This window comes from Urocitellus parryii, chromosome 11, assembly GCF_045843805.1.
Source record: "Urocitellus parryii isolate mUroPar1 chromosome 11, mUroPar1.hap1, whole genome shotgun sequence".
In the NCBI taxonomy this organism is placed as follows: Eukaryota; Metazoa; Chordata; class Mammalia; order Rodentia; family Sciuridae; genus Urocitellus; species Urocitellus parryii.
Window position 1 is genome coordinate 58,636,709 of NC_135541.1, and position 15,353 is coordinate 58,652,061.

General features: G+C 38.4%; 1 protein-coding gene across 1 annotated transcript in view; it reads left to right on the plus strand.

Annotated features, from left to right (window-relative positions):
- Positions 1 to 5,792: 5,792 nt before the first annotated feature.
- Positions 5,793 to 15,353, plus strand: part of Gipc2 (GIPC PDZ domain containing family member 2) — a 95,763-nt gene continuing 86,202 nt past the window's right edge. Inside the window, exon 1 of the mRNA XM_026409999.2 lies at positions 5,793 to 6,236. Within this exon, the coding sequence (XP_026265784.1) occupies positions 5,997 to 6,236 (240 nt within the window). The 5' untranslated portion in view covers positions 5,793 to 5,996. The remainder of the gene's footprint in view (positions 6,237 to 15,353) is intronic.

A 15,353-nucleotide genomic window follows, 5' to 3' on the forward strand; every position in this document is an offset into this window, starting at 1 on the left:
TGGACAATAGTCAAAATGAATTTTACTATAAAATAAATTAATAAAAAAAGAAAAGAAAAAAACTATTTTTGGATACATTTACTAGTATAATTTCTGGAACAAAATGGTGGAACAAAGTGAAAAGTATTTGACTATGTTTAAGAACCTATCATTTGCATTTATTTCAAGTTTACAATGGAACGGCTGGGAAAATAATCATCACCAGCTAATGATTCCAAATTGTTGACAATCTTCTACCTTTTCCCCAATAAATGGAAAGCAGATTGACCCCAAACTTCATATTATGTGGTTTAGATTTAAAATGTTCTGGAGGTCTCCTGTTGAAATCATGGTCTCCAATTCAGCAAGGTTCAGGCAGGGGGTTTCTAGAAATGCCTGGACCATGAGGGCTCTGACCTCATCAGACCATTGCTGAATGGACTACTGGGAGTAGGACCTAGCTGGAGGAAGCACATTACCATGGGTATTCTTGGGAAAAGTTTATCTTCTCCCTGGACACTTTCTCTTTCCCTCTCTGTCTTTCTCTGCTTTCTGGCTGCCATGAGACAGCAGCTTTTCTCCACCTCATCTAGGCCCAGAACAATATAGCCAGCCCACCATTCATAGAAACCTCTGTAACCATGAGCCAAAATAAACCTTTCCTTGTTTAAGTTGTGCATGTCATATATTTTGGTCACAACAACAAAAAGCTGACTAACACAAAATTTTTGATCTGTAATAGAAGTATTAAAAACATCTATTATGAGATGTTTATTTTTTTCTTAAGGGGAAATTTTCTTAAGAAATATCATTTCTTTTTTGTCATTGCTATGTTTTGATTTTAAAAATGATTGTGATGATTACTTTCAGAAGCTTTAGGTTATTATTTTTATTGAAATATTTATTTTGGCCAGGTGTGGTGGTGCCTGCTTGTAATCCCAGCAACTTGGGGGGTTGAACCAAGAGGATCCTAAATTCAAGGCCAGCCCTGGCACTCTAATGAGATCCTGTCTCAAAATAAAATAAAAAGGGCTGGGATGTAGCTTGGTAGTAGACAATCCCTGGGTTAATCTCCAGTACTACACACACACTTGTTTTAATCAACTATTTTGGGCTTGTATAAAGAAAATCATTTTCCCAACTCTGAAAGAATCCTCTATGGCTTACATGTGAGCCAGTTACTATTTTAGTTTTGTATATGGATCTTGAATGATTAAAATCATGTGATCTTTTGATTGTGGCTACTCTCTAAACCTCATGCAGTTTTCCATATTTCTGTCATGGTAAGAACTTATATTAAATTAGCTTACTGTTCACATTTATTGGGCCTCTTTAATGTTTTATTTACCACAACCTTGGAGATGCAAAGTGACATGGACTCTATGCCAGAGTGTTTCTTCCAGGTGTACATTAATGGGATAATGCAGATAATACTGGCCAGACACATAGTAGGTTCTCAATGAGCTCAATAAGTACCTATTTATTATTAACTTTATTCTTCACATGGTATCATTTCATTTCCTTTTCCTTTTTCCAGTTTTCTATTCCCAGTTATTCCTATCAAATTTTTTATCTGAATTTCAGGTAAAAGTTATTTCCTCCCCCATTTGCCATTGTCAGTTTCTCATTGTTGCCATGGAACTCTAAAACCTGCTATCTTTAGTCCTAACAAAAACAGCATATGGTTTAACAAATCCTGTGTTTATTTTCCCTGAAGTATTTGCTTACTAGATACATATATAACAGGGTTGAGGGGAGACTGAAGGAGGGTGATCAATGTGGTATTGTTCCAGAACTCCTAATGTTACACATTGTAATTAGAGGCTTTATTTGCTGGGAAAAACAAGTTAGTAAATTTATCTTATGATTCATTTGATGGCTACATGTTTTGTCTTTGGCAGACATGCAAGGTTATATTAGTTCTACAATTTCAAAAATAAATTACTTATGTTTGATTTCATAGTTGATACTTTAATGCTGTTAGAAACACCAAATGTTAAAAAATAGAAATATTACATATTGATATTCTAGGTTAAGCCTAGAGGTAAATCGAAGACCTAGTTCCCCTTCCCCTTCCCATTCTACTTCCCCTTCCCCTTCCCCTTCCCCCTTCCCCTTCCACTTCTCCTTTTTTTTTTTTTTGGCAATGCTGAGGATCACACCCAGGGCCTTGTACATTCCAGGCAGGTGTTCTGACACTGTGCTGTATACCACCAACCCAATAATGTTGATTAATTATATTTAATTTACTTACTTTAGGTAGTAACAAAGGTCAGTCCATTTTATTCAATCATATGTACTGATATCTATTACATATATAGATATGTAATAGGAACGTCTTTTGCCTGCAGTTATGGATAACATACTGGATCAAGCTATTTTTTTCCTCAGGTTCTTTCCTTGGAGATGGAGATCATTTCTGGATGGATGTTTCCTTCAAGCAAATGTCACTTTACTTCTTAAGGTAATTATCTTTACAGAACTTTCTAATCCCTTATATCCTTGAACTTTGGGATAGAAATAGCCCTGGGGTATTATACTGTATGTTCTGGTTATATCCTGACCACCACCTGCCTATTCTCTTTATTAAATCATCACAAAATACCTTACCATCTGTTTCCTGCTGTGATCATACTCAATACAGTTGGTTCCTTAAGTGAGAAAATACAGCAAAAGTGGACTTGATATAGGCCTTGATGAACACTTTCACTTTCTAGGCAAGGGAAAACAGCATTTAGAAATTAAAGGGATTTGAAAAAGAGTATAGAAACTGACCTTTCTACCCTATATCAATACTGTTGTTCTTTTAATATTTTTTGACATAGCTCAAAAGCATTCTTCTCTTTGAAGTTTTTCTTAATACCTCCTGTGTTCCCTCATGTTCCCAGATGTTGATAATGTACTCTATGATGACTCACTTCTACTTTTCTTTAATCAAACTTAGCTTTTAACCCATACAATACATTGTGAAGTTGTTTGGCTTTGATGGGAATGCATCATTTACTTTTTTTTTCTTTACTCTTTTCTCATTAGTACAGGACTAAGCAATTCTATTTAGTGCTATGGCAATCATGGCTTGAAAGGCAAATTCAAGACTTGAGATCCTATGAGTTATGATTCAAAATCATTTGGATGAACCAGAATATGTTTACATTGCTTTTTTTTTTTTTTGTGGGGAAGGGGGACACTGGTTACTTTACCAAAGAGCTATACCCTCAGTCCTTTTTAATTTTTTTATTTTGAGACAGTGTCTTACTAAGTTTCTTAGGGCCTTGCTAAATTGCTGAAGGCTGAACTCAAACATACAATCCTCCTGCCTCAGCCCCTGAGCCACTGGGATTATAGGCAAGTACCACCACACCTGACTATTTACATTACTATTTTAAGACACAAAAACATAAAACAAAAAATTATCCTAAAGAATTTATAGACTCCTCTCTCTTCCCCAAGTATATTTGTTAATTCTAATTTGAGACACATGCATTTTCAGGGCTGAGTTGATGTGAGACATTAGAGAAAAGGACAAAGTGTGGCATGAGGACTCGGGATGTCTGACTTGGGTCACCGAGTGCATGGAAGTTCTGTTTACTTCAGCCAGGAGAGGAAAAAAGACTATATGTTCTGGAAAAAGGATGAGGTCAGTTTTGTACAATCTCAATTTGAGTTTCCTGTAGAACATTCCCTTCCTTTTGGAGTGAGCTGGAAGTATCAGTTTGGAAATCTACACTATGAAACCAAAATGAGTAGAAACAGTCATTCAGAGAGAACACATGGAGTAAAAGGGGAAGATGGCCAAGGAAAAATAGTCTTGTGAACACACTCCCTGGAGAGCAGAAGTTAGCAAAGTTGTGGATAGGGAGCATAAAGGAAGGGAAGCATAAATTTCAAGAGGTAAAATTCAAGAATTACACTCCAGTTAGGGTGGCAACCAGCAAGAATACAAAAAGGAATAAATGTCGAAGAGAATGTAGAGAAAAAGGAAAACTGTTGGTGGAACTGTAAATTAGTACAACCCCTATGGAAATCAGTATGGAAGTTCCTCAAAAGACTAGGACTAGGTTGGGCGCGGTGGCATACACCTGTAATCCCACATCCCAGGGGCTTCAGAGACTGAGACAGGAGAATAGTGAGTTCAAAGCCAGACTCAGCAACTTCGAGGCACTAAGCAACTCAGTGACACCCTGTCTCTAATAAAATACAAAATTGGGCTGGGGATGTGGTTCAGTGGTTGAGTATCCCTGAGTTCAGTCCCGATACCAAACAAACAAACAAATAAAAAAAAATAGACTAGGACTAGAACCACCATATGACCCCGTTATATTACTCCTTTATATTTATCCTCAATAATTAAAATCAGTATATTATAATGGTACATGCATACCCGTGTTTATAGAAGCACAATTCACAATAGCCAGACTATGGAACCAGACTAGGAGTCTATGAATGAATTGATAAAGAAAATGTGATATATATATACACAATGGAGTTTCAGCCATAAAGAAGAATGAAATTATGCTATTTGAAGGAAAATGGATGGAAGTGGAAACCGTTATGTCAAGTGAAATAAACCAAACTGATAAACTCAAGGGTTGTATATTTTCTTTCATATATAGAAGCTAGAGAAGAAAAATAAAAATAAAGGTGTGTGTGTGTGTGTGTGTGTGTGTGTGCGCGTGCGTGGCGGGGGAGATCTTATGAAAAAGGGTAGGGAACCAAGGAATGATATTGGTCAAATTCTATTGCTATATTGTGTGTGTGTTCAAATATATAACGAGGAATCTCAACACTATGTACAACTATAATGCACCAATAAAAAATTTTAAAAAACAGGTTTTCAAATATATATAGTAAAAAAAGATTGAAGAAGAATGAAAATGTCAAGATGCATTTAGAGGTCAAGACTGAAATCAGTTCATTGTATTTGGTGATTAAGAGGTACTGACCATAGTAAGCACAATTTCAGTGGAGCCAAGGGGCAAAGTCTGATCACAGTGAGTCTAAAAGCAAAGAAATGAGGAAATGCAGCTAATAATTCAAGACTCTTTGGCCTTGCTGTGAAAAACTCAGCCAGAGGGAACCCCAAGGATGGACGACTTGAAAATAACATAATAATGATGACCATCTGTGGCACCAACTGGTGAGAAGCAGCACCATAGGTAGATTAAAAATAGAGCTCCTTGAGGAGGGGAGAGATCACATCAAGGGTCAAATGAAAAGATTTCTTCCTAGCTTGGAGGAGTTACAGACAAGGGATGGGAAATTGAGGTCCCTCATGCCTCACAAGGAATGGCCCCAATTCTCTCTGTGGAATAATAAGGAAGATCCTCTGTAGAGAGAAGGGCAGAGTTGGGGCAAATGATTTGAGAGAGAAACCAGCCCAGGGAAAAGTACAAAGCACTACTGAGAGGTGCCACGGCCTGCCTGCAGTTGTGTGATTATGAACCGAATGTGTCACCAATTTCGAGGTTATATGACTTCTCCCTTCTAACTGTACTCTATAAAGCGCTGAGAAAGCAGATGAAGGTTGAGTTCCACCTAAATCCCTATCCCCAAAGGCCCAGGCCAAAGGAGAGCGGCCAAATCATCTAGCATACACTAGAAATTCTGAAAAGCACAGAAATGCCACCATGTTTATATTCTAAGTCTTAGAATATTGTTCTTCCCAACAATATTGTTGGGAAGCGTCAGCATCCGAGGCCTTCACGGAAATCGAGTTTTTTTCCGGAGGAAGCATAAACCGGGAGAGAGGCTGAGGGACTGCGCACAACTTTCCTTCTCTCCAGATTCACACCGAGGGAAGGAAGGAGGGCGGTTGGTCCGGTCCAGGTGCCTGCTGCTCCACAGGGAGGAGGGGGCCCTAACCGGGCACTGCCAGGCGGAAGCGCCGTTGCCATTGGTCCAGTGGCGGCTTTTACCTGCCTGGAGCCCAGGGGGGCCCCAAGCGCAAAGTCCGCGGCGCTGGGCCAAGGAGCCGGCGACTGGCAGCGCAGGTGCGCCCACGCCCTCGGCCAGGCAAGATGCCGCTGGGGCTGCGGGGAAAGAAGAAGGCTAAGTCCAAGGAGACCGCTCGGCTGGTGGAGGGCGAGCAGGCGGGCGCGGGCGTCGGGAGCCTCCCAGATCCCCCGGTTCCCGCACGCAGGCTGGTCTTCCACACGCAGCTGGCGCACGGCAGCGCCACGGGCCGGGTGGAGGATTTCTCCAGCATCCGTGAGCTCTACGAGAAGATCGCCGGCGTGTTCGAGATCTCGCCGTCGGAGGTAAGGGCCAGATGCTCAGCCTCTCCTCCCTGCGGTGGGCCGTGCCCGGTCGGCTTAAATTGGCTCAGACTGGTTGAGCAGCTTTCCCTAAACCCTCGGTCGCACGCACGCAGGGTGGAGCCCTCCGGGAGCGCCTCAGGGACCGAGAGAGAGGGAAGGGGAAAGGCACGTCCCAGGACCGGAGAAAGTCACTTTCCCCACGCTCCGAGATGTAGCCAGTGGGAAACTGGGGCGAGGCGACTTTTCTTCTTCTTCATGTAAATGAGTTGGCTTTAGATGTCCCAGATTCAGCCGCTCAGGATTCCCAGAGTCAAAGATCTGGCTGGGCAAATTAATACCCTTCATCTCAATTGGACTTTACCCTCCAGATTCCTCTGTAGGCGTGTGAGAGTGGAGCTGGGCCTCTGGCCAAAGTAAGGGATAGGGGCGCCAGGGTGGGGGGAGATTGGAGTGTCTTCCAAGCGATCACCAACCAAGGCCCGTGTTACCTCTCATTTGTCACTTCCAACATCAACTCCAGAAACGGTGGTATATTTCTCAGAAGTTTTTAAAAGCTGGGCTGTTATTTCAAGGGGGGACATGTTTTTTTTTTTTTTTTTTTAATCATACTTAACTATGTGTGACTAGATTACGCAGTTTACATGGGGGAGATGAGCTTTAACTTTTACATGCTAAACTTGAAAAGGACCTGAGAAATCTAATTCCAATGTGTGCTTGCCGGGAACTGGAGTTTGACGTAGGAGTGCTCGCAAAAGCACTAGTTTATGAGGGCTTTTTTATGTGACCACGTTGTGCTTATCCAAGAGATCAAACTGTAAAATGTACTTGTGAGAACTTAGCTCAAGAAAATGTTTTGTGTATATTTCTAGGAAAAAGCACAGGATTTTGTTGCCTTGGACTTCTGTGTGTAAAGAGCTGCCATTGAGTGGCGTAGGGTAACATCTAGATATCCTTTCTTTAATTTGTTGTTTGATTTTTTTTTTAAATTAGTTGTTTGTCAAGTCTATTTAAGCGAAATTGAGGTCAAGGCAAAATTCCAAAAAGATGTGAAAGAGAACATAAAGCGTAACTCTTTGTTCTTTCGGTTTCCAAGTACTAAGGGCTAAATCACAAACCCATTTTGTAAACTATTTATATATACACGAGACATTAATAAAACTACTTTTACAAGGGACTTTTCAACTAAAAAAAAACCACTTTTTAAATTTTTATTTTAGTGGTACTGACAATTGGACCTAGATCCTTGCTCTTACTGGGCAAGCACTCTGACACTGAACTATCCCCCCACTCCATCCTTTTTATTTCAATTTTTTGGTACCAGATATTGAACCCAGGGGAACTTAACAACTGAGCCACGTTCACAGCCCTTTTTAAAATTTTTTAAATTTTGAGACAGGGTCTTGCTAAGTTGCTTAGGGCCTTGCTAAGTTTAGGCTGATTTTGAACTTTATTTTCTTGCCTCAAGCCTCCTGAGTTATTGGGATCACAGGTATGAGCAACCACACTGGCTGTCTTTCCCTATTTTGAAATTTTGAGACAATGTCTCCCTAAGTTGCAAGAAGCTGGCCTCCAACTTGCCATCTTCCTGACTCATCCTCCCAAGTAGCTGGGATTAGAAGCAAGTACCCCTATGCCCAATGTTAAAAAGCACTTCTGAAAAGGGATCTCATGAAAATAGAAGGGAGACCAGAAAGTTAGAGGAAGGGGACTGGGAAGAGAGGGGAGTGGAGGGGAAGGGAAGGTACTGGGGTCTGAAATTGATAAATTATGCATGTGCTTGTACCAATTTGTCACAGTGAATTCTACTATGATGTATAATTATCATGCACCAATAAAATTTTAAAATTTGAATTATAGATAAACCAATAATTATTTTTTAATGTAAATATGTCCTATGCAATGTTAGAAATACTGATATATAATAAACAAGAGTATTCATTTATTTGGGAAAACAAAAGTGCATTTGAAGGAACAATTCCCTTTGATCTTCTGTAGGTGAGGTAAGTAGCAGGTTAATGAGATAAACTTGGCTCTACCATATGCTAGTGTGTGGCCTTGAACAAGTTTAACTTCTCATTTTTAGTTAACTATAAAGTACAGATAAGGTTATCTACCTTGAAGGATATTGTGAAGACTGGACTTTGTATATAAACCTATCAGATGGCATGGCATATGATCAGTGCTCAATGAATTGTAATTAATATTATTAATGCTTAACAGTTAAATGATAAACTGAGGTATAAAGAGATTGGGCCTTGGGTTAGGTCATGTAGCTTACCAAAAAACAACAACAACAAAACAAAACAAAACAAAACAAAAAAGAAAACAAAAAACAGCTGTTATTTATTCTTGGATTTTATTTCTATAGTGGTAAGATTGTTAATATACTTAACTGACAGCTTTAAATGTCTCTCCTGTAATCAAGGACACCATTCTGATTTCTTTACATTAACAGTTTTCTTCATCACTATATATGACATTATTCTGAGCTCAAGCTGCATGATTTTTTTTTCAATCCACTTAATCCCTAAGGTGGAAGTATTATTGTTAATATCTGCTTCATAGAGAGAAAATGAAAGCTTTCGAATTCAGAACTTTTTTAGAATTGCACATAGTAAATGGTAAAGCCTGGTAGTCCAATTTTTTTCTTCTGACTCCAAATTCCATGAAGTTTTATTGTTTCCCAATTTTTCCAGTGTCTCCTATTTTAGCAGCCATGTTCAATATTTTCAGTTTCCAGTGCACTGATTAGCAAGATAAAATTCCAAACTAATGAACATAAGGTGTTTTGATGTGCTGTATCAAAGTTCATAAACGTGTGTGTGTATGTTTGTATATGTTTATTTTTTTTTTAGTTGTAAATGGATACATATCTTTATTTATTTATTTTTATGTGGTGCTGAGGATTGAACTGAGTATTTCACATGTGCAAGGCAAGTGCTCTACCACTGAGTCACAACCCCAGCCCCATAAGTATATTTTATTGCCCTAATATATGTATATTAGCATGATTATGTGCATAACCAACATTAATGGATTAAAAATAGTTATGGCTGGGGTATGTGACTCAGTAAAGTACTTGACTAGCATATGTGAGGCCCTGGGTTCAATTCTCAACACCACATATAAATAAAAGTTCTGTTGGCAACTAAAAAAATATTTTAAAAAATAGTTAATAAATATGTGCAGGATACTTGCCCAGCGTGCTTGAGGCCCTGGGTTCAATCTGAAATGAGGCAAGCAAAGAATTACAAGTCATAGATACTGAAAATTGTCCCATTCACAGATGCCGTAGTTCTAGAAAACATTGCAGTGAATTTTCACAAATTCCAGAAAATAAGTAAAGCTAGCAAGTTATAGCATATGACCTCAAAGTAAAAAAATAATTTTTTTTATATACTAGCAGTGAATAACTAGAAAATGAAAATTGAAAACGAATATCATTTACAAGAGCCCAAAAAACAAATGTGGGCTGTAACTTGGTGGTATAGCTATTGTCTAGCATGCCCAAGGCCTTGGGTTTTATTCCCAGCATAGAAAAAAAAAATCTAGGTTTAATCTAACAAAATATATACATGATCTGTAAGAGAATTCCAGCTCCAGCATGTTAGACTCATTGGAGCACTATTTTGTGGGACAAAGTGTTGCCTGGCTCTTCAATTAAAAAAATAAATAAACCAATTAAGACCTTTAAAAAATATGTGCAGGATAAACCTTTGGCCATCATTGTATAGTATGCCTTAAGTATCTCAGTAGTTAACTTTGAAACAAAAGTTAATTATTAAAATCAAATTCACACCAGAGAGATTCCATTCATTTTCCCATTCTCCTAGCAAGAGGAATAGTGATGTGAATAGTTTTTGAGGTATCAGTGCATATGAAACAGAATATTTCCCTCTTAAAAGGATTGAATAGATAGTTAACTTGGAAGGCCTGTCTTTTCTCAAGGGACGTGGCTGTAAGGATATAAATGGAACTTTATAGAGAGAAATATACTTTTATTTTTTTGGGGGGATGGAGTACCAGGGATTGAATACAGGGGTGCTTAACTACTGAGCTACATCCCCAGCCCTTATTATTTTTTATTTCGAGACAGGGTTTTGCTAAGTTGCTTAAGGCTTTGTGAAGTTGCTGAGGCTGGCTTTGAATTTGTGATCCTCTTGTCTCAGCCTCCCAATCCTCTGGGGTTACAGGTGTGGGCCAACTCACCCAGATAGGAGCTGTATACTCTTTACTGAGGGAAAAGAACAGGATTAGATGTCAGATGGGCACATTCAGATAAATTTCTGGGGCCCATAATATGCCCATACCTGTTATAGGTTTGTAGTCAGCAGTTTGGTCACTTATTATCCTTATGAGAATTCTCATTTTATAGTTGTGCCAAATGAGGTGGTGAGCTAGCCCAGAATCACTCAGATCATGGTAGAGCTGGAATTTGAATTTGGGTTTCCTGGTTTCAAGGAACCAGCTGGAAAATTCTTAGTAACTGCTTTCAAAGTCCAAGTACAAACCTGGGAAAACCTTCTTTTTAGACAAATAGTTTTTCAACTCAAAATGATGCTTCTGTGAAATTGACAGTTGTGAATTTCGACTGTTTCATGATCCCTGAAGGGAGAAGCTAATGAAGCCTGTGAATCTCTTAAGATTTGTTACCAATGCTGGCAGGTTGCAGTCTATTGTGATCATTACATCGAAACAGATGGTCAATTATGCAGAAATCCCATATATCTGATGTCTTTTTTTCTAAAACAACTAAGTGAGCAATTCAGTAAAAAGAGAAAAAAGAAAAAGTAAATTAATCTCATCTAAAAAATAGTTATAACATAAATGCAGGAGCAATTTTTCAGAAAGTTTAATGCCATCTTTTAAAATATTCAGGTTACATAAAAGAGTTGAGTCATTATTTATGACTATAGCTCTTAAGCATAGTCATAAATTTGGTTGAAGAGGCGTTTTGAATATTTGACTACTGTAATTATTTGGCAGGTAGTTTGTGCCATGACATGTTTTCTTCACTTAAATTTTTATTTTGAGGCAAGATTGTAGGAAAAGATAATGAATTGAAAAGCTTTTAAAGCAATAAATCAGTTTTGTAGTTAGAAGCTTGACATGTCCTATAACTAAAAACCCAGACTCAGTTTCTTTATAGAATTCAGATATTATTTCCTTTTGACTTGGTTATAACATGTTGAGTATCACTTATCTGAAATGCTTGGGGCAGAAATGTTTTGGATTTCAGATATTTTTAAATTTTGGAATATTACCATATACATAATTGAATGTCTTAGGGATGGCACCCAAGTGTAAGTATGAAATTAATTTATGTTTTCTATATACCTTATACACATAGCCTGAAGGTACTACTATACAATATTTAAAAATTTTTTTTTATTTGTAGATGGACACAATATCTTTATTTATTTATTTATTTTTATATGGTGCTGAGGATTGAGCCCAGTGCCTCACATACACAAGGCAAGCACTCTACCACTGAGCTACAATTCCAGTCTCCTAGTATACAATATTTTTAACCTATATATTGACTATGACCCACCATATAAATTCGGTGATGAATTTTCCACTTCTGGCATTATATCATCACTCAAAAAGTTATAGATTTTGAAGTACTTCAAATTTATGATTAGGAAAGCTCAACCAATATGAGTTTGTATATATTAGACACCAAACAGTTCACTGAATGAATAAATGAATCATTCAGTGATTCATTCTCTTGACATGTAAGGTAGATAAATAGAACAGCATAGTTGGAGTGCAGAGAAGACAAGAGATGTGATTTGTTGTTGTTGTTGTTAAGGATTTCACTGTATTTCCCAATCTGGCCTCGAATTCCTATGCTCAAGTAATCATCCTGCTTCAACTCAGATTACATAGATGTGTCACCACACCTGGCAAGAGCTGTGGTTTTAAATAGTGCTCCAATGAGTCTAAAATTTTGTGTGTGCAAACATGTTATTATTTCTCTTAACCCAATCAACCTTCCCTTGATACTGGTTCCCATCCTCTCCACCCCATTTCTCCTTAATAGCAAAACTCTTCCAAAGCTGCTATTTCCAATGAGATGTGTTTTGTATCTCACTCTTTGATCAAAACTTCCATGGATTCCCATCTCACTTTGAACAAAAATCCTGTGATGGGCTCTAGGCCCTGTTTTATTACTACTCTGCCATTATTGTTCCAATGCTGGCAGGATACTCTAACCAGTCTGGCTACCAGGCTAGTCCTTGAACACTGGAGCCTGAGGGGTTTTGTATTGGCTCTTATCTCTGCCAGAACCTCTTCCTACAGAATGCTCTTTTTAAAATCTGCATCATGTCATGTTGGCAAGGCTTGACATTAATCATCCAATCTAGATGAATAGCAACCCCATTCCCTTCTCCACTTAATTTTTCTCTATGAAGTATCTCCTCTTAATTTTTCTCTATGACTTACTTTGTTTATTACTTTTATTACTTACTTTGTTTGTTTGTCCCCTTACCCCAGTAGAATATAAGCACCATAAAGGCAGTAAGTTTTGTCTTGTGTTTATTGATATAGCCCCAAGGGCCTAGAACTATACCTGGAACATCCTTGGAGCTCAAAAAATAATTGCTGAATAAAAGAATCCTCACAAATTCTGTACTTAAATTCTGCATCTTTAACATAAAGCTTTACTATTGATTGTAACACTGACATCTTATGTAGATATTAACTTTTTTATATTGTAGAGGGGAAAGAGACTTGTCTTGTTGGGGAGGGGTATGAGGATATTCATATCTTGTTTTAAGTTTCAAATAAAATATTTAAGATGTACAATATTTGATATGCATGTAGAGTGAGTAATTATGTCATACTAATTGACATATCCATCTTAGAAATACAAAGTTGGAGGCTCTGTTAGCAAGCAAAGTTGCTTCCTAAATGAGTTACAGCATATGGGGAGCTGCCTTGTGAGGCTTCCCAGAAACTGCTTCTCCTTATACACTTGCTGGCACCAGCACTGAGTGTGTATGGAAATCAATACTGTGTATTTATGTGGCACTTCTGAAGAATATGAAATGTTCTTCAGATTTTACCATTTCCCAGCAATGCACATAACTGGCAAATGAAACTGTTGTCTCTTTGGTTCACAAATGGAAGCTCAAGGAAGAATGGAGAAAGATGGAGTCCATTGACTTGCGTGTAGCCCCCAGAAGCAACAACAAACCCACAACAAGAGGGGATCAGAAATTTTGGTGTGAATATCACCATTGACCTCTAAGTAAGCCCAATAAAATGGAGTGGAAAGAGCATAAGAGAACAGCAGCCCTTGGCATCCGGGAGTTGGCCTGACACTCCCTGTGGGTGTTGGTGTTCTCCCATTGCACATAAACAATTCCACAGAATGTTGGCATCAGGTAAAAATGCTGTGTGACTGTGGTAGTGTGTCCCACCTAGTAAACAGGTTTACTAAGACACTTGGTCATAGGATTGACCCTCCTTCCTGACAGCATTCTCTCTACAGCAAACCTGTGCTTCTTTGAACTTTCCCCCAATTCACCAAACACTAAGCCCAAACTTTTTCTTAGGCATTTGTCTGTGGTGTTTGTGAGATATTTCCAGGGCCTTGCACTACCCCTGAGCTACATCCCCAGTCCCTCTTTCTCCCTAAGATTTCACATGGAATGCAGTCTCCCTGTAGAGCTATTGGTGTTTTATTGCAAGGAGCATTAAACTTCATGTGAGAATCCCTGGTGATCTTTGACTAATGGGTATTGACAGTTGTCATTGCTGGGTTATTGTACTTTTGTAAAGAGGCGCTTTGGATTTGGTTTTCCTGATTTCATCTGTCTTCTATTTTAATATTTTGGAGCTTTGATCATATCAATTTCCTCAAAAGCTTCCAGGGCAGTGGGGCACAGTGGCACTCTGGAGGCCGAGGTAGGAGAATCGCAAGTTCAAGGCCAGCCTCAGCAACTTAGTGAGACCTGTCTCAAAACAAAAAATTAAAAAGCACTAGGGATGCACCTCAGTAGTAAAGTATCTTTGAGTTCAATTTCTAGCATCAAAAGGAAAAAAACACACACATACATACACACACACACACACACATAAAAAAAATTCCAGGCTTCTAGTTTCTTGCCAATACCATGACTCTCCATGCCCAAGCAAAGCAATTTCTCATATTCCTTGCTTGAGTCCTATACTATGGCAGATGCTACCACTACTGTTTTTGACAATCCCTTCATTACAGTTCAGAATATTTAAGTGTTTAATTCCTCTGTGCCTTTTCTCATGCTGTTCTTTATTTCTTAGTATAGTCTATACTCGTCTTTCCAATCTCAACTGTCATTTCCTCCAAGAAACCATCCTGTGAACCTATCATTCTAGATAGCTATAGGTGTACAAGTTTGAACGTAGCACCAGGCCATTGAATTGAATTTAGTTTCTCCTGTGTCTTTTCCAGAGGGCTGGGACTTTTCTCTCTCTTTTTTTTTTTTTTAAAGAGAGAGAGAGAGAGAGAGAGAGAGAGAGAGAATTTTTAATATATTTTTTTTTCGGCAGACACAACATCTTTGTTTGTATGTGGTGCTGAGGATCGAACCCGGGCCGCATGCACACGAGGCAAGCGCACTACCACTTGAGCTACATTCCCAGCCCCACTTTTTTCTCTGTTAAAAATCTTGTTCCCTAAACTGGGAGTGGAACCACCATTTGACCAAGCTATTCTGTTCCTTGGTTTATACCTAAAGAGCTTAAAAACAGCATACTACAGGGACACAGCCACATCAATGTTTATAGCAGCACAATTCACAATAGCTAAATTGTGGAACCAATCTAGATGCCTTTCAGTAGATGAATGGATTAAAAAATGGAATATATATATATATATATATATATATATATACAATGGAATATTACTCAGCATTAAAAGAGAATAAAATCATGGCATTTGCAGGTAAATGGATGGAGTTGGAGAATATTATGCTAAGTGAAGTAAGCCAATCCCCAAAAACCAAATGCCAAATGTTTTCTCTGATATAAGGATGCTGATTTATAATAGGGATGGCAGTGGGGAGCACTGGAGGAATAGACAAACTTTAGATAGGGAGAAGGGGAGGGAGTATAAGGGAGGGGCCA